Source organism: Nipponia nippon, unplaced genomic scaffold, assembly GCF_047370975.1.
Source record: "Nipponia nippon isolate SJK-2023a ecotype South Korea unplaced genomic scaffold, ASM4737097v1 scaffold_8, whole genome shotgun sequence".
NCBI classification, from domain to species: Eukaryota; Metazoa; Chordata; class Aves; order Pelecaniformes; family Threskiornithidae; genus Nipponia; species Nipponia nippon.
The window spans coordinates 46,225,269-46,243,203 of NW_028262402.1; the positions used below are offsets into that span (position 1 = coordinate 46,225,269).

At 41.1% G+C, this 17,935-nt stretch overlaps 1 protein-coding gene across 4 annotated transcripts in view; it reads right to left on the reverse strand.

The window, feature by feature from the left end:
• The window catches only part of RCL1 (RNA terminal phosphate cyclase like 1), a 33,074-nt gene that overhangs the window by 8,803 nt on the left and 6,336 nt on the right, over positions 1-17,935 (reverse strand). For 3 of the 4 annotated variants that reach the window (XR_015701068.1, XR_015701067.1, XM_087742369.1), the window contains exons 4-8: positions 14,668-14,742; positions 13,250-13,374; positions 10,556-10,681; positions 7,572-7,728; positions 1,655-1,758 (exon numbers count right to left, since the gene is read on the reverse strand). Coding sequence is in view for 2 of the 4 variants with exons in the window: in XM_087742369.1 (XP_087598495.1) it covers positions 1,655-1,758; positions 7,572-7,728; positions 10,556-10,681; positions 13,250-13,374; positions 14,668-14,742 (587 nt within the window). In the remaining 2 variants the exon portion in view is untranslated. Of the gene's footprint in view, positions 1-1,654; positions 1,759-7,571; positions 7,729-10,555; positions 10,682-13,249; positions 13,375-14,667; positions 14,743-15,126; positions 15,362-17,935 lie in introns of those variants that run through there. The other variant, XM_087742370.1, reaches the window with a different exon arrangement.

The following is a 17,935-nucleotide window of genomic DNA, read 5'->3' on the forward strand; positions in this document are numbered from 1 at the left end:
CCCGTGGAAATACATAAATCTGGCAGAGGTTTCCTCATTCTGATGGATGTGTTCCAAAGCACCATGCCCCCACGCCGTGCTCTCACCCACCAGCTGAACTGTCAAATTCACGCTACGCTGTGCTAGGCAGGGAAGGCAATCTAGTGTAACACGGCTTATAAATAGCTTTGGATTCTGCAGGGTAGAAAGTGTTAAATGCAGAAATATCACATCCCCAAGAGAGGAAAGAAGGGACAACGAAGTGGAACATGACAGTGCTGCAATTTACTTCAAAAGCCTGCACATCCGATGAGTTGCTCTGGAGCCACATTTCCCAGGCTCATAAGCGCTGCCTTAGTGAGGGCACACACAGGGGTGCTGCAGACAGAGCTGCATGATCTCTGAGTAGGTCCTCATAGGACTGATGAGTCACAGATTCTCACAGAATCAGAGATTTTATGATCTCATGTGACACAACGCTGCTTCAGGATGTCTGCTTCTGACCTTCATCTCTGCCTCACACTCCTAGCTTGGAAGAAGTGACAACCCACCCATATGAAATCAGCCTGCTTACAAAATAAACTAGTGCGCTTGCATGACTTTCACAGCATCAAAAAAAAAAGCAAAAAAAAAGCAAAAAAGACTGGAGAATGAAATGACAAGTGATTGGTTTGTTTCACATGCTTAACTGTGTACTTCAAACACTGATATCTACTCTTCGTAAGCCTTTCGCATGGATACTTACTTTACAGGGGATTACTTTACCTCTGTGCAATGGGAGGCTTCCCTGTCTTCCCCTCAAAACCTGATGAATGTTGTTTCCAAGATATCAGGGGTTGAGAATAGCAGTTAGGCAATTTCTAGCTCTCATGTGATGGCACCACCATTCTTCAGTTATCACAGTACTGTACCTTTCACGTATACAGCACCGGTACCATGATAACCGAAAAAGGACAGTTCATATTCTTATTATTTGATGCCATTGTCAGATAAACAACCCTCCCTCCATTTGATTAAAGGAGAGCTGCTCAGTCTCTAGGAATAACTGTGATCTAGTCAATCAGTTTTCAGTCTGATAGAGTAAATGAAATTTTTGATACTGGATGCCCTTCCCCTAAGCTGTCTGTTGCAACTAGCAATGTAAGAAATTTAGTCTTTTTCTATGCTCTGAACCACTACCAGCCACAGCCAAAGCTTTAATAAAAATTCAGACTGAAGTCCCCTGCCCGATAGGGCTAAAGCTTTGGGGTTGCACATAGCTCCATGTGCAACTCTTAAGCTGTTTCCTGTGGACAATCACAGCTTTAGCATTTGGCTAGCCATTTGAAACACGCCATTTAATGCCACAGCTACTGGGAGATCACTAGGAAAACATGGTAGCGTATGCTAGGCAACAAAAAGAAAACTGATGTACACATATAATCCGAGACCAAGAACCAACAACAAACCTCATCTCTGCAATTCTCAGAACCAGGAACAATACAGAACAGTAAGGGAACCATCTTCTAATGTGCAGAAATAAACACCAGGTAACTTACACTACCTGTCTCATTTGAAGATGGGTGCAAGTTGTTCTATTCTAGCCACAGGCAAAGTCTTCCATATACAGAAAATAGCTATGCAATAAAAGTAGCGAATTAAACAAGACTGGGTAGTTAAACTGAACAAAACTTACGTGTATGGAGACAGAGGTCCTAACAGGACTTTGGAAACATCCCGCTGTCCAAGGGTCATGAGGAGCAGAGCAAGGCTCTGATTTGTTGAATCCACACAGCCTCCCTGCAAACCACAACGTTTTAATAATTAATCTCTGTACAAACCAGAAATTGGGATGGGAGGAGAGTAATGAAGGAGAAAGATACGCTTAAAAGGCTGAATTACTGCTCCCAATTTCCAAGGGCCAAAAAGATAAAAATCTAGATTTTGTAACAATGACAAATTAATTTCACATGGCAGGCTGGGAAAGGAACAGAACTAAAACAAAATCCAGTAACGAGGTCACATTAAAGATCCCATCTCTCCCAATGTGTTCTCATCTAAGATCACAGAATGTAAGCACTGAAGAATTTCTTTGCACTAAATTGAAAATAGCTATTAATTACAGTTCACGTGCATTTCAAGATACCGTGAATTGCAGCGCTTTATGATAACTATAAAGTTACATTCAGACAAATAGTTCAGCATTAGCAGATGCAAAAGAGCAAGTTAAAAGTTGTTTCACACACATCCACCTAAGCCCTTGCTACTAACTTTTGTGGTTTTACCTTTGTAGAACATTTTTCCCCCATATTTAAAATGAGACGATGTTTTTTATTGCTATGTGAAAGAGCCATGCATAAAATGACATAGAACTACACACACTCTTGTACATATTTGACTATAGTAAGTCATATACGCATGGTAAATTGTTTTCCATGTGGAAGGTGTTAACTATGATGCATACGTAAATTAGAACTGGAAGGCTTTCTTTGTTTACAAATCTTGAACGTAAATTAAAATAGATACTTTCAGTCAAGACTGCTGTAGGGAGAATTTACCAACTATTACTATGCAAACACATGGAAAACAGAAAAAGTATCTGGCATGACATTGTTTCGGACTGTCCTCATATTCATCCTGATCCACAGCCACATGAAATCTGTGAACCATTTTCTGCTGGATCAGGCCTAATGCTAAGCCCTCTGAACAGGCTCTCTGGAGAGAGCAAAACTAAAAATTCATCCTTTTAAAACTAAATTCTCTAATGAGGTAAACTGACAGTTGCCTTTGTGGGCAAGGAGTAACATCATTTTAAGAGACAACACCATCCAAAAAGGCAAAGGAGGGGCAAAATAAATTCTGGACTACATAGATGAAGAAAACGCAATGATGTGACAACCTCAGCACATTTACTTAGCGAGAGGGCAGAAAGGAGGACCTTTCCAAGGAGGTTTAATTTTCCAAGGTTTAGTTTTCAAGAAGGCCTTGCTTCAGTGTGACAAGTCTCAGCTATGGTCTTCGGAAAAAAGCCGCTGCACTTCATGCAACAAATGATACCCCACAATGAAGGAAGCATCTTCATTATGTTCACCACCATGACCTAACTCTGAGCAACATGCTCTTGCAGCAGCCCTTGCCCTTTTCGCTGCGTGAACCTGTCATACCAAAGTGAAGCTCATGCACTCAACCTAATGACATCTATGGGACTGATAAAAATGGTGCTTTATCTTGAGCGAACAGGGTACCTGCAGAATTTGCTGGTGTGATCTAGAGCCACAGCCCTGACCACTGTACTTGCCAATCTGAAACATGTAGAAGAAGCAGATGAGAGTTTGGTAAGGAATATTCCTGACACAGGACTTTCTGTATTTGTAAGTTTGGTTAATAATTCAAAATGCTCTTTATCACTGGGATGAAAACTTTACATTTTCTGAGCTTGTTTTTGTTTTCTAAAGCTGAAAACATTATAAATCTGTTTTTATGACCAAATTTATACAAAAGCTTCAATCAGCATGGAGACAACCATGTCCTAAACAATATAGCAAAACATGATGCATCCATCACGTCCTAGCTGCTTACATAAGCTCTCTTGAGTCAGTCGTTCCCACTATTGTTGTGCATTAGCAATGCGCTGTTATGCTCATTCCCACATAGGCAGTTGCCAGACAGGGAAATTAAGTGATTTGCTTGTAATCTAATGATGGCAAGAACAGTAACTTGTGCCAAATGAAGGACATGCTGCTCCCAAGGAGGTCAACTTCTTTCTCTCCATCCACCTGCTGCTTACTCAAGAGTCAGAAATCAAAAACAACCCTCCCAAGAGAAACGGGATGGGCAAAGTCACAGCCAAAGTACTGACATTTGTTCCAAAACAGCTGGCACTCGTTACCAACTTAGGGTACAGCTTCTAGTCCATGTTAATTCAGTTTATGGCAGTTTCTCCATTATTGTTTCCACTGACAACAGAGCCAGATCCAGCTGGATGTGACAACTGAAGACACAGATCACTTAAAATCCCATCCATTTTGAAATGTTGTTACATAAATACCACAGTTGACATGCACATACAAATATCACAACTCTGGGTATTGGACAACAGTGTTTTGAAGAGGATTCTTCTTCCGAGCTTGACCCCAGCTTTGATTTAATCTTGGTTATATTTTGGCATACACACAATTTCTTCCCTTACCTGTGCAGTACATATGTGCATGCCTCAGTAATTTGTTACATAAATTGTAGAGGGTTTTGGTTTTTGTTTGGTTGGGTTCCCCCCCGCCCCGAAGAATGGAGCAGAGCCTTGTCAAACTGAAGTAAGGCCATCTTGAAAATTAAGCCCTCAGTGAAACAATTCACTCATTTTAGCTCTAGTTAAATAAACAGCCTTACCCCTCCTGCCCCTCCAAGCCCCCATAACAACTCAACCTTTCTTCATTAAAGAACTCAGCGTTAAATAGGTATTGCGTCCTCCCCTATTTTTCATGATCACAGGGAATATAAACATTCAATCCTTTTCCAGTTCTTCCAGGCCTTTCCATTCTGCCCATCACCTGCTATATAAAGCTTCCATAACCAATGCCTTTCAAAGACAACAGGAAAATCCTTATCGGACTTCTACAATTAACCTTAGGTAAGAACTGCACATGGATTTGTAAAGACAATGTTAGCCAGTCACTCCATGCCCCCTCTTTCAGGGCCACTGTAATTAGCACTGTGCCACTTATAATTAGTCAATTAGCTCTGACATCTTTCCATCAACAAATGTACACAAAAAAAGCTCCACTGATTCCAAGAATTATACGATCTCTTTCATTTCTTTTTGAAGGCTTAGTAAAAGGGACCATTTAGCACTTAACATAGCAAGACTCAAATCTTTTGATTTCCTAGGTGGTAAAGTTCACATAATAGCAAGCATTAAGCAAGCACTTTAAGAGATGTCCCTGGGCCCCTTTAAACAGTAATGAACTCCAGCAGATTTGTGGGTGACCCCGACAGCTAAAACCCTGCTACAGAGAATTATCTCCAATGCTCCCAGGATGCCCTTTTCTGGTCAACCCTCCCTGGCTCCTGCCGCACTGTACCTACAGGCAAAGACACAGTTCGAGAAACAATCTCCTAAAGAAAGGATCTAAACACGGGGAGAGAAATTCTTCCTTGAGCCCTGTATTCAATGAGTAGCTGGTGTAAAGAGAGTGGGACTTAACGAGTGCCTCTTCAGAGCAACCTATTCTTGCTCCATGCACAGCCTTCCCAAATTTTTACTGCTTCACTAGACATCTTACCTAGGCAAAGAAACTAAAAAAAAAATAGTGTCTTCAAACTAAACAAACATTGCATGCTTTGCAACATGTTTTTATATCCTCTCTGGGGTCAACACTAGGTCAAACTGACCTAAGCTCAAAAGAAACAAAACAAAACAAAATCAATGAGAAAGCCCATCTTTCCAAATTCCTGGCCAGCACTGTGTGAGCATGTGTGTCATACATAAATTCAAGCGTGCCTTCTGAAAACTACAGAACAAAACCCACCGTATTGCCTATGACAGAGGGAGCCGGGAATTCATGAACATCAAACGAGGACTGAGCACTCCTGTGGATAAGCAGCACAATAGCCCAAAATGCTAACAAACAAGAACTTTTCCACCGTGAGCTGCTGCAGTGGAGGACCACAAGCAGTCCGTACACTGCTCAGCACTTGTCAGTCACTCTTGGACTGAAGTGGCCTACACATAAAAAAGAGCCGTCCAGGAGCACCAGCGGTACCATAGCAGGCCACAACTAACAACCTCACTCACTCAGAATCTGATCTTCCAAGACATTGAAACCTCATAGCCTATCACTTTATCATTCAAAGACTTCCCTGACCCTGTTTCCTCCTCAAACACTTTTTTTCTGTTGTCCCGAGATCCTCACTGTCCTGGTACTTCACAGAATTTGACTCATCACATTCAAACGGCTGCAGTACACTAAAGCAGAAAATCACCTGGTTCAGGTCTTTCTGGCCTTCTCTATTTTGGAAGCTCTCTGAAATCTGACTCTGAAGAAAGTATAATATCTGGACAAATTCCCTCACTAGTTTCAATCTGTCAAGTGCTGGACGGTTTTCAAAGGAAAAAAAATACCTGTTGCTGCTGATAAAAGTATGTGGAAATTGGATTTTTCATGCTTCAAATCATCTGACTACCGGAAGATGTTTTCCAAGAGGCTTACACAAAGAAGCAAATGTACCAAATTTTAGGTTGGTGTTTTGTTTTGTTTGGGGTTTTTTTTTTGGAGGGGGAGGAGGGACAGGGCTGAAAGATTTTACAATTCACCCTTCAAATAAAAATAGCTACCTGTCACTACATAATTGTAGGAACAGACAGATGTTTCAGTCACTTGTTGTGACTACATGCTCCATGCATGCTGGACTTTCAAATGCAAGGGATCTGGACTGTAGCCAGGAAGAATATTTGTTTGTGGGGTTTCTATGATATAAGAACCCTGGGCTAGAAAGGTAAAGTCCTCTGGCAACACGGTGCATATACTGAATACACAAAACCAAAACATTAATGGAAGACCGGAACAAGTGGGCAAGTTGGTAATTCAGACAGATGAAGGGTTTGCAGCAGGGAAAAGAAAAGATAACATGGGCACAGATGAGCAATCTCCTACAGGCATGGATGTGATTTATGAGGCTAAGGGGTATTTTTATAATTGACTACATTACCTAATACAGAATCTCATTAATGGCATTTTTAATACTTTGCAAAGTCCTATCAGGTTATTCCAGTTCAGAGCAATTACTTCTTTTAAAAGAGTGAGTACAATTTGTAGATGACTACCTCCTAAAGGCCAGATGTGTTTTGTCAATACTAACAGCTACTTAATTTTAACATTTGTGGAGATACACAACAAAAGGAGGTAGGTTCTTTATTAAATCAGAAATTATTTAATATGATGCTAATTGCCAAATCATTTGTAAGACTGAAAGATGGTTATCCACTGGAAGTCTCATCACAAATGAAAAACATTTTAATACCAAAAAAAAAATGATGCTGCCGAAGACTGTGACGCACTTAAGATTCCTACGCAAACACTATCCCAGCTTCTTTCCAACAAACCGTTCAGCCAATTCCTCATACAACCAACAGATATCAGCACATTTGACTTTGTCATCATCACCATAAAGCAGCCGCCATTGAGGCTAGCTGCCTTTTTTTCCCCCTTCTTCTTCCTCATATGTTCTCCCACTCATAATGCCCCATTCCAACTACTAGTTTAAGAGCAATGACTCTATTACCCCTCCAACTAATTATTAAAAAAAAGTAACAGCCCATGTGAAGCCAACTGAATTCTGTTGCAGATACACAACAATAAAAGAAAAATTTGCCACTATTATGAGTCATAGTAACAGCTCCTGAACATGGGAAATAACACAGGCTAGTAACTCATTACACTGTTAATGGAACCATTCAAAACCACTCCTTACCTGGATGAAGAAGACACTGGCAGCATCAGATCATTTCTCTGGATCTGAGTCTGTCTGAGGGTGCCCTCAAACTACCTCTTCCTTTACCAATATGATATTACGTTCTTCCCCTACAGCTATACACACAAAATATATTCGCCACTTACCCTGTAGACCTCCTCAAGCAACAGCTTAGCACAATTCTGGCCAAGTTCCTCGGGAAGCACAGGTGATCCCTGGCCCTGAGGGTTTGAGGCGAGCTCAGCACTGAGAATGGTGCCGTTGATGGTTTCTGCAGTAAGGCACATCCCAAAACCTGGTGATCTGAAAGACAGGGGAAGAATGCGTTTGATTTAAGAACAAAAATTGAGCAATGAGCCAAGAACTACTCCCAGCCAACCTCCTCCTCAAGTCACAAACAGCTCCTCTCATAGGACGATACAGGGAATCTGGACTTGCTGACCAATTTCCTGTTCTATACTTTTGATTCATCCTGGAAAAAACATTAACAACAGTATTTAAGAGTTACACCCAGTACCAGTTGCCCCAAACCCACTGTGCTGGCTATTCCTGGCACAAACTCTTTAAAAAGGAAAAAAGAAAAGAGGAAAAAAAAAGAATAAAACATCCAAACCTCAGAAATATCCTCCTCTATTAAAAAAAAGTGTCTTTCACTTTATTTAATTCATACTTGATGAACATTTCAAAGGTATCTTCGCTGCAACATTCAAAACCAAAACTAACTTTCTTTAGGATCGAGCTCCTTCCCTGGAAGCTCCCCAGGAAGCAAAAAACACTGAATATTTCTCAAGATTAGACTATAGCCATGGCACCAAGCAGGAGCATAAAAAAAGTTTGATACACATGACTTTTATTTCCAATTGCTTCTTTTCACTTGCAGTTCAATACCATCCAAATCATTACAACCGTGTAAGCATTCTGAAGACATGATTTGAAGAAAGAAACAAACCCACCCTATTTTCCTCAGAGGTTAGGATCCTACAAAATGCTATTGTGAGAGGTAAGAAATATTTTTGCTACAAGAAAGTCACAGATGTCTCAGTACAGCTTGCTGAGAAATCAGAAAGTTGTAAGAAAGGAAAAAAAAGGTCACAAGATCCTCTTATTTATAGGCTCTGGAAGAGCACCAATAGCCAGCCATTCAAAATAAGGTTAACTTAACTTCCCACAGTTCTGGACTCCTGCTGCCTCCACCACCCAAACTTTTTAATTAAAATAGTCCCACTGACCCAAAACTGTAAGCAATGTCACCAACATCAACAAACCATAAAATCAACCCCCAAATGCCAATACACACAAACTCCCCCAGTGTCAGAAAAACAACAGTTCCTCCACAGGCATTTCAGCAGGGCGAGAATGAAAAGATACCAGTGGTTCCCACCCATATTTAACCGTCTGCACTTGCTGAGCAACACAGAAGGTATGTTAAAGATGTTTCTCTTCTCCCTTCCTTCCTCTGAAAGAGAGAGAGATCTAGACAGCACAACAAGAACAGTGTCAAAGATGCTATTTTTTGGAAAAGTATCCTTTAATAACTATATCCCCTGGCGGATTTTGTTAGTTTTCAGTAGCATGTGGCAATCTGCCTAAACAAAAATTAAAATAATCCAGTGCCTCACGTATATACAGACAGTATAAGGAAGCATCTGCACAAACTTTTTGCTGCAAATGCTCAAAACAGAACTGGCAAGTTTCTGTTAAGAGAGACACTATAGGTAGCAGAAGACGCTCAAATAATGTATTCCCTGAAGCTTTTGGCACTGTGGAAGGGGTACAGTTCAACACTTTATATTCTGAAATCAGGACTTGGTTTGGGCTGGGCACAGATGGGCTGAAGTAGTCCTTGCTGGTCTCACTCATCACCAGAGGCAGCATCGGAAACAATGAGGCATATTGCTTTCCTTCCTTGTTCTGCCAAGACACACACACACACACACACACACACAAGCAGTGGGAACCAGGTAATTAAAAAAGCCTTGCCAACGTGGCCCAATGTTAGTATCAGGTATACTGCAATCATGCTGGTACCATACTTATGCTGAATGTGATAGCACAGGAGCATCAGAAAGCCACATGCACCAGCAAGGTGGAGAGGGATTCAGTTCCTTCCCATGCTATTATTTTTTCCTCTGCATGGGCTACCCATGCAAAGAGTAACTGTAATGCTGCTGCCCCAATTCATTTGACTTTTGCACTTTATAGACAGATAAAAACCAAAATAAGACCCCAAAACCTCACAGCTCCCAGAGAAGTTTTTGCAATTGTGATCACTGTTAACAGTGTGGAGCCACAAGACTTACTAACCTGGGATATTAAATATGATGAAGGATTGGAAAAGAGGACAAATACTTAAAAGTGAGTCACCAATTTTTACATTTGTAAACCTGCAAACCTAACAAGTTTTCTCTAAGGTAATATTTCAAAAAGCAGAAACAGTGAAAGAAAATGCGCATGCTTGGAATTGAGCATACAGACAGAAGACAAACAAATTAGTTATCCAGAACTCTTTCAACTGCAATGAAATGAGACAAGAGGACAACAAAGCTGACAGATATCAGTAAAATTGTCCAAATCACATCCATCACTTCTGTGTTCTGCTGGCAAACAAAACCTGTGGAAGTACAGTAAATTAATGTCTCAATTTTTCAGTCCTCGCTCATGAAAGGACACTCTTTCAGCTACTTATGTAATGGTAAAGCAGAAGATAACCCACACAGCTCAAACACTTTCTAAAACAGTTTGGTCTCGTCCTTAATACTACCATTTCCATCAGAAGGTGTACAGTCAAGTTTGAATGTTAGTTTTCACAACATACCATGGCACTTCTGATCTTAATCTTACTTCAAAACAACAGATTTAAAACCAAAGAGAACTCAAGTTGCCTTTAGTGGCAGTAACGATGTTATTACATTCCTTGTTTAACGAAACACACAACTTCTATCCCTGTACGACAAGTAAAACAAATGTATCTAGGGAATCGTTCCTTTTTTCCCTGTGAGGAATATTTACTTCCAGTCAGCAAAATAGAAGACCATGGTCTAAAACTCAATAAAATTACAGATCAGAATACCCTAGCAGATGAACAAATGCAGGATTACATTTCTGTTCCCTGTGAATACTGGATACTCACTTTCCAGAGCTGACCCCCTTCATATGATCCGTGTAGATATAAATGTCTGGGAGGAATTTATTCAGGATGCTCCTTGCAGATTCCACCATTCTGTTTGCCATCTGTGGTGACACTCTGACAGAGTAGCTACATTTCCACGTTAAGGAATTAATTGTGGTCACAAAAGAAATTTACACCAGAGACTGACAAAAGTGGCCAAGAGGTCCCAATGCATCATTTTGGAAAATGTGGGTTTGTCCTATATATCCATTCATGAGCACTGGTCCATTTTCCTGTACTTAGAGAAGCACATCTGCGTAAGTGCTTTATACAGTCTTTTTACTGATATACCTTGAAGTGAGGAACACAGAACACGTGCAGAAGAACAGCTTATTATGACTAGGTAAACATCTATCTTAAAAATGCCCTTCAATAATTTTGAATTGCTGTTCTGTCATCCTGTGCTTTCGTATGATGGAGGAAGCCCTGTGTGCTCTGCTCCTCATTTACTATTAAAAGATGGTGATGGGTGAAGTTCCTCTGAATTAGCAGCAAGAAATCCCCTCTATTTCTATCAGGAAGAAATTGGGTAGGTGAAATTAAAGACAAATGTTTTAACAAAAGAAAAAAAAATTAAAAGGCTAAAAAAAAAAATAATCTTTGCTCTCTCCAAATATTTTGCAGTGCTGTAAGGCTATCAAGTTCACTGGTTCTCTAGTCACTCAGCATCTGAAGATAACGGTTCCACAGAAGAAGAAATTACCACCTTCCTGCTCACCCCAAGCCACCTCCTCACAGTACACAAGAGATGAACTGCCTTTGTGCCCTTTTACTCAGGTGCTGCTTCAGTGACATTCCTGACAGATCTTCAAATGTACAAAGCACGTTGTGCTCCAGATTCCATCCCAACTATAATGCAGACTCATGCTCTGCACATTTAACCACCCATCTGCAGCTACATGCATATAGCAATGCAGACAAACACACTCTCAAACCTCCCAGCTGGCAGAAGGGAATTTCCTTTTCTACAAATTTCTATCACATGCTCTTGTGGAGTAGGTAAACCAAAAGCTTTAAAGACCTTAAGGGCAAAACCAGTAGATAATAATCAGAAAACTGATCGTTCTGCACAGTTGGTGCACTCAGTATTTTGGATTACTATAAAAGGTTGCTACAACACAAGCTCCCCAGCTGTGAGGAAGCAGAACTGCTCAATCTTGAAGAGACAAAAACACACATACAAGAGACCAAAGCACTTATCTTTCCAGATGTTTTGTTTTCTACTGGCTTGAAGAACACTTAATGGCCAAACTAAAATGAGTCTGCCTCTCACCAGGCTTACTAAAGGCAAACCTGTATCCCTGAGAAAAATCCCAGGAAAACGTAAAAGAAAGTGGAAGTTCAAAAACCTGTAGTTCACATACATTGACCAAATCTAGCCAAAGTGGCCCAGAATGGCGCTGTGTATTAATGTCAACTTAGAAAGACGGCACTAAAGCCATGATCATTGCTTCCTCCTTCACACAGAAACAGAGGATTGAACTACTTACTACAGAGGTGGACGGGGGCATAAGGAAATTACTTTCTTCATGGAAAGACTATGACAAACACCACCAAAAGCACACTGAGCTGCCTCCTTTATTATTCTACAGCATGTGCACCCAGTAAAATTGCTCTCACTTGGCAATGCTGCACGCATCCAAATGCTGCAGCTGGAAAGAGAGGTCAAGGCGTGCTGTTCTCACACACAAGTATGACGGTATGCCATAAAGTAAAAAGAGGAACAGGCTGCAACTCTGCACCTCTGGCAGGAAATCTGCCCCCATTCCTGCATTCCTTTTGAGTAATCAAAGCCAGATCATGTTTGGGACTCTCATAACCACAAATCAAACTACAAGTTGGCCAATGCTCAAGAGAGAGCAGGAGCTCATGAACCTTCAGTATACCTTGCCTATAAGGGATTTCTGCCTTCTTCCTACGGTGACAGCAGATTCATGACAGATACCATACAAAAACCACCAGAGAAAAATAAAGAAAAAAACCAAACAAAACATTAACTAGATGTGCAGTTCTGTTTGCAAAAGGGAGTACTCCACAACAATATTTTGTGCCCTTATCTTTGTGCAGAAGTAAAACCTCCTCCACTTCTATCTCCAATGGTACTACTGAAGATGAAGAGCTAACTAACATAACAATTGTTATATTATGTTATAACTCTAACAAATTCAACACAACAAAAAACTAAGTTCACATGTGTGCAGTGAGGTGTAAACTGAATTAAAATTTAATCTCCCATCCAACATTCTGCTAGACTCATTAACAGCCAAGACGCCACCTATTCAATGCATAACAAAACTACGTTTGTTACCACTGGATTTACACACAAAATAAGATTCCTTTTAGTGCTGCTACATTATGTGATAGAAGGTATTTTAACTTTTTCTTGCTATTGAAAAGATTTTAAATCCTGCTGTTCAGTTTTAAATTTATTTACTTGTCTACTGATGCTTTTTGAACAGCAATGTTCTGAACACAGCAGTGTTGAGACACAGTCCTGAAATCTAGTTGTGTGATCCCTCTGTGTAATGTCACCCTGTGTTATCTGGATACATGCCCAGCAACATGGGTGCACTTCTGCAACTTCAAGTTGGGAGACTTGTTTTTTGAAGGCAAATTCATTTAAAAGATGGAGAAAAAAAAAAAAAAAAAGGATACGCAGTTCCTCTGATGCGCTTGATTTTGCCAGGGTCTGTGAACTGAACAGGCTGCAAGACCTTTCTCACTGGGCAAGTAAACAGTATCTCTCCACCCCCTTTAGGAGGCATTCCTCTCCGGTTGATCTAGAAACAATAATGGAGGAGAAAAGCAGGTTAGTGAAGAGCACAAAGAATGTACTTACACACTCAAAAATGATAGCTTTTTTTTCACATATAATAAAACGTTATCAGTAGGGTTATTATGTGAACACGGGTGAGAAAAAGACATCCTAAAGGCAGAAATGGATTTTGTACCAAACCTATAAGCAAATATTGATTTATTTTTTTCTCCCCTCTCTCAAGTACAGTAGGGCATGGCTTCTCAAGGGAAAACAAAACAAAACCAACCAAACAAAAAACCAACACCTTTAGCAGGAAGGCAACCTTGGCTTAAGACTGGTCTCTAACCAGCAAATCCGTACCTCACTGCTGAAGAAAGTCTAGAAGTGTTTGATGCTTAAGTATGTATACGGGGGACCAAAATGAACTCATTCCCACAGACAGGCCTGGCCAACCCAAGCCTGTCTCACTGCCCCAGCCAACGTCCACAAGGATGGGGATGGGACATGGGCCCATGGGTGGGTCTGGCTCATGGGGCCCATGGCCAGGCAGGGCAGGGCTGTGGGGAGCTGGAGACTGGCCCCGCTGCGGGGTCACTGGAGCAGGGGCTGACAGTCCTAGGGGGGTGACATGGTGTCCTGTGCCGTGGGCAGGGTGGAAACACCCGGGGGTGGGGGAGGCTTGGGAGAGCAAGCAAAGACTAGTAGTGCAGCTGTAGGGCCTTGACACATTTTAAATGAGCATTCTTAACTTTGAAAGGCTATAGTTTCTTTCTCCAACCTAAAAAAAAAAAAAAAAGAATCTATTCTACATCCAGATTTACTGGGCCTGTGAAGACTGTAGCCTTCAAGTTTCTTTCCTGTATTTTCCAAACCAGAAGCAAACCTCAATCACCCAAACACAGATCCAGCTCCTCTACCAGTGAAGGAGGCAAAATATTCTGTTACTCACTAGCCCTAAGCACAGGGCAGGAAGAGCAAGTGGAAGGAAAAAGAAATTAAATGAACTGAAGAGGAACAAGAAAGCAAAAGGGTTTCTTAGCTTGTAAAGATCTTGGAGACCAAGAAAAGTCACTGCCTTCTCCTCACCCTCTCTACCCACGGCCTTTGCATCTCTCTTCTACCACATCTTCAATCACTGTGTGCCTGGTATGCCATTTAAAATATGCCAAGAACAAGAGGCAATTTTAGAAATGTGTGTAGCTTCAACTAGATATCTGCTAGAGACAGATACCAGCAGCAAGCATATGGTCCTGTGAAGCAGTGCAAAAGTATCGTTTCAACATGTGCTAGAAAAAAAAGGAACAAATTGTCTTACCTTGATTTCCAGACTTTCACCATCAATTCCAAACTTCTTCAGTAGGGGTAGAGCTGTTGCCTTAAGGACATCAACCTATAGAACACAGAATTAAAAAAGCAGACTTTTTATTGGAAGTCACAGAAGTCAGTAATTTAAAAATCATTCCCTTATGAGATGCCTAACAAAGACAAGGCTTTTCCATGCTAAGTATTCTATGGGAAGACATGGGAATACAGCACAGAGAGCTTCGGCTACTCTTAGACTACCACAGTATCTCATTACCCAAAAAATTTGCTATAACAAATTACTGGCAGATGGAATTTCCTATTCTGAATTTCTTCCAGCCTGATTTTTATTTCTATTATAGTTCAGCTAAAACAGCTCACTTGTTTCTCTGAACACAGATATTGAAAAAATTATATTCTTTTGTCATTGCTAGAAAATTCCTACAGCTAAATAAACAAGGATTGCAAGAACCTTTGCGTTTTGGAGCAGGCCCTTGATTTCGCAGGAAGAAACTCATCCTTTTGTCAAGAACTTCTTTTCATCTGTTCCTGAGAAACAGAAGCTTCTAGGTAACTTCTGTTGAAATACTTAGAAGAATTTGAAGTGGGTGACGTGTCATCCATGTACTTCCTCTGAGCCAGATGTTCACCAGATCCAGGTCTGAGCAGGACTTTCCTTGCCATTGCTCCTCCTAACTGCTCACCTAAGACAACAGTCACTGCCATCTTCTTCCCTCCGCTGAAACTTCAGTAGCATTGCAGGTGACAAAAATGATTTAGCAGTGCAACAGCACAGGGAGTTAAACAAGACAAGCAGCTTGGGAGAGAGAGGACCAGGACAGCATGACCAAAGAAGAAATAAATTCAGGTGAAGGAAATGGGCATGTGGTGGACAGCACTTGAGGAGGCAGAAAAACAGCACCCTCCTCCCCATGCCTTCAGCCAGAATCCACAATTCCTGAGTTTCATTCTCTCTGCTTTGCAGAGTGCAAGCCACTGACAAAGTAGTAACAGATACCTCATCTACAAAGCTGTGAATAACCTGTTAGAGCTACCCGAGTAGACACAAGCATATGCTGCAGTTCTCATTCTTCAAATCCTGCTGGCCAACATACTTCCTTTCTAACAGAGAGGCATTTGGTGTTGTTTTTAATAGCAGTATCAATATTTGAACGTCTTCATTAAAAAAAAAACCCAAAGCCAACGATTATTTTTTTATATTTACATATTTTATATTTTTTACAGCCAGGCTACCTTAATTCTGCCCCTCAGTAGTATTCATTAATCACACAAATTTGACTTTTAGAGCAAAAACCTTTACTAACATGCATGTGCACACACACAGACACACATGAATACCACTGGTCGAAGTTCTAACAAGCTGATCTGGTTCTTATTAAAGTTACACAACATTTCTCCCTCTTTCTTAGGAAACAAAATATACCAGTAAAAAAAAGAAAAGATTCACTCTGTAGGCTAGGAACTCCCTTTCCCTCCTCCATTTCCACTTTTGCAATTTTGGACTGAAGTCTGTATCTCTGGAGAAAGCATGTTATGCCAGCATTAGGAAGCTGGATCAATTTTGAGTCTGTTTTTTCTGTTTCCAAAACTTTCAAGACTTGTCATAGTTTTTAGTCCTCAGACAAACTCCAGGCATGATACTTATCAGGTACCAGAGACACAGAAGAAGAGACTGTCTGTTCCAGATTTGCAGCCTAGATAGAGAAGGTAATCAGCAGGATTTGAAGAAGTGGAAAAGGCTGTTCTGCTTAGCAGACAAGTGGGAGTTCAGGCAGGAGAGGTTAAGTACTTCACTGGAAATCACGAGACTGTAGCAGAACTGAGACCTAAAACCATGTTTCTCGTCACTTGCCTATACTCAGCCATAAAATTATCCTTGTACCACAGCAAATGCATCATACAACCGAGGGCATACCTCACCACAAATGCCAGTAACTTGCTAAGTCCCATAGACATTTCTTGTTCACAAACCAGTGTAAATACAAACCTTTTTTCTTTCAAGAAATCTACAACAATTAAAAAAAAAAAGAAATGTGGTTTGCAGAATCCCTTAGCAAGTACAAGGCTGCAAAAAAACCAGACACCGACCCTACAGCACATGGTTACCTAGGAAAGGGGCAAGCATTAGTGGCCTGCGTAGCCATTAGCACTGCACTTAAGAACATTTATCCCTCCCATACATACAGGGTTACGTTTTGGGGAGGAGGACCTAGACTCAGGGTGGGGAGGAAGAGCAAAACCAGAGTCTAGCAAGTTTAAAAAAAAAAAAAAAAAGACAGAAAAGTCAGTAGGAAAAACTTCTTGTTTTCCTCGGATTACAGACAACTGCTGGATTTTGATTAACATGGAAAATTATTGCTCCGAAGTCAAAAGTTCATATGTTAGTCTCATGCCAGCATTAGTGTCATTTCAGCTGAAAGTCCCACGGCATAGCTGTAAAAAAACTTCCAACACTTGCAAACCCAAACATTAAGAACAATTATTCTAAAACCAGGTTACTGCAGCACTACGTATCTGTCAGAATAACAACATGTAAAGAATGAAAGGAAAGTAAGGGCTATCATTTGTGTGCCACCTCCATTCCCTTCAAAAAGACACTTTACAAAGACACCCCCCACATACATACTCTCTTTACACAGAAACCTGAAACTACCTCAACTCTATACGCCAGTCCGACATGGCTGGTCCCACAAGTTATCCACGGTCAGGTCTCACCAGCGGTCGCGCAGGAAAACATAATGCAAACGTAGGCTGCCAGCGAACAGTTCAGGCTGGTATTCCAAAGCCACGTCTCTTCCCAACAAGCGCGAGCAAAGCAGTATCCCTCACACCCACTGAGGAGGTGTCACTCACACACTGTTACCACCACAGTCCAACCTGGAGCAAGTGCACATTACCCTGTATGTCAGTGCCCACAGTACTTTTTCAGAATGGCACCAGCTGTCAAAGAGCTTTCCACTGCACCCTACTGGAGGGCTATTAATGTATATAAAAAAATGCTAACATAAACACACACTATTTATACCGCAGGGACTCAGCCTGACCTGTGCCTCACCGAAGCCATCCTTCAGAAATGCCCTTCCTCTCGCCTTGACCACTTCCACTCTCCCCACAGCAGGAGATCCGCCATGTTCCCTTTTGTCCTCCTGACAAGGGGGTCTCTGGCAAACAGCAACCTCAAACCCACAACGCAGCAATCGCATCCCATAGATATTTTTGAGGCTGTGTAAAAACTGAGAGCTCAGTGCTGAGAGTGGATT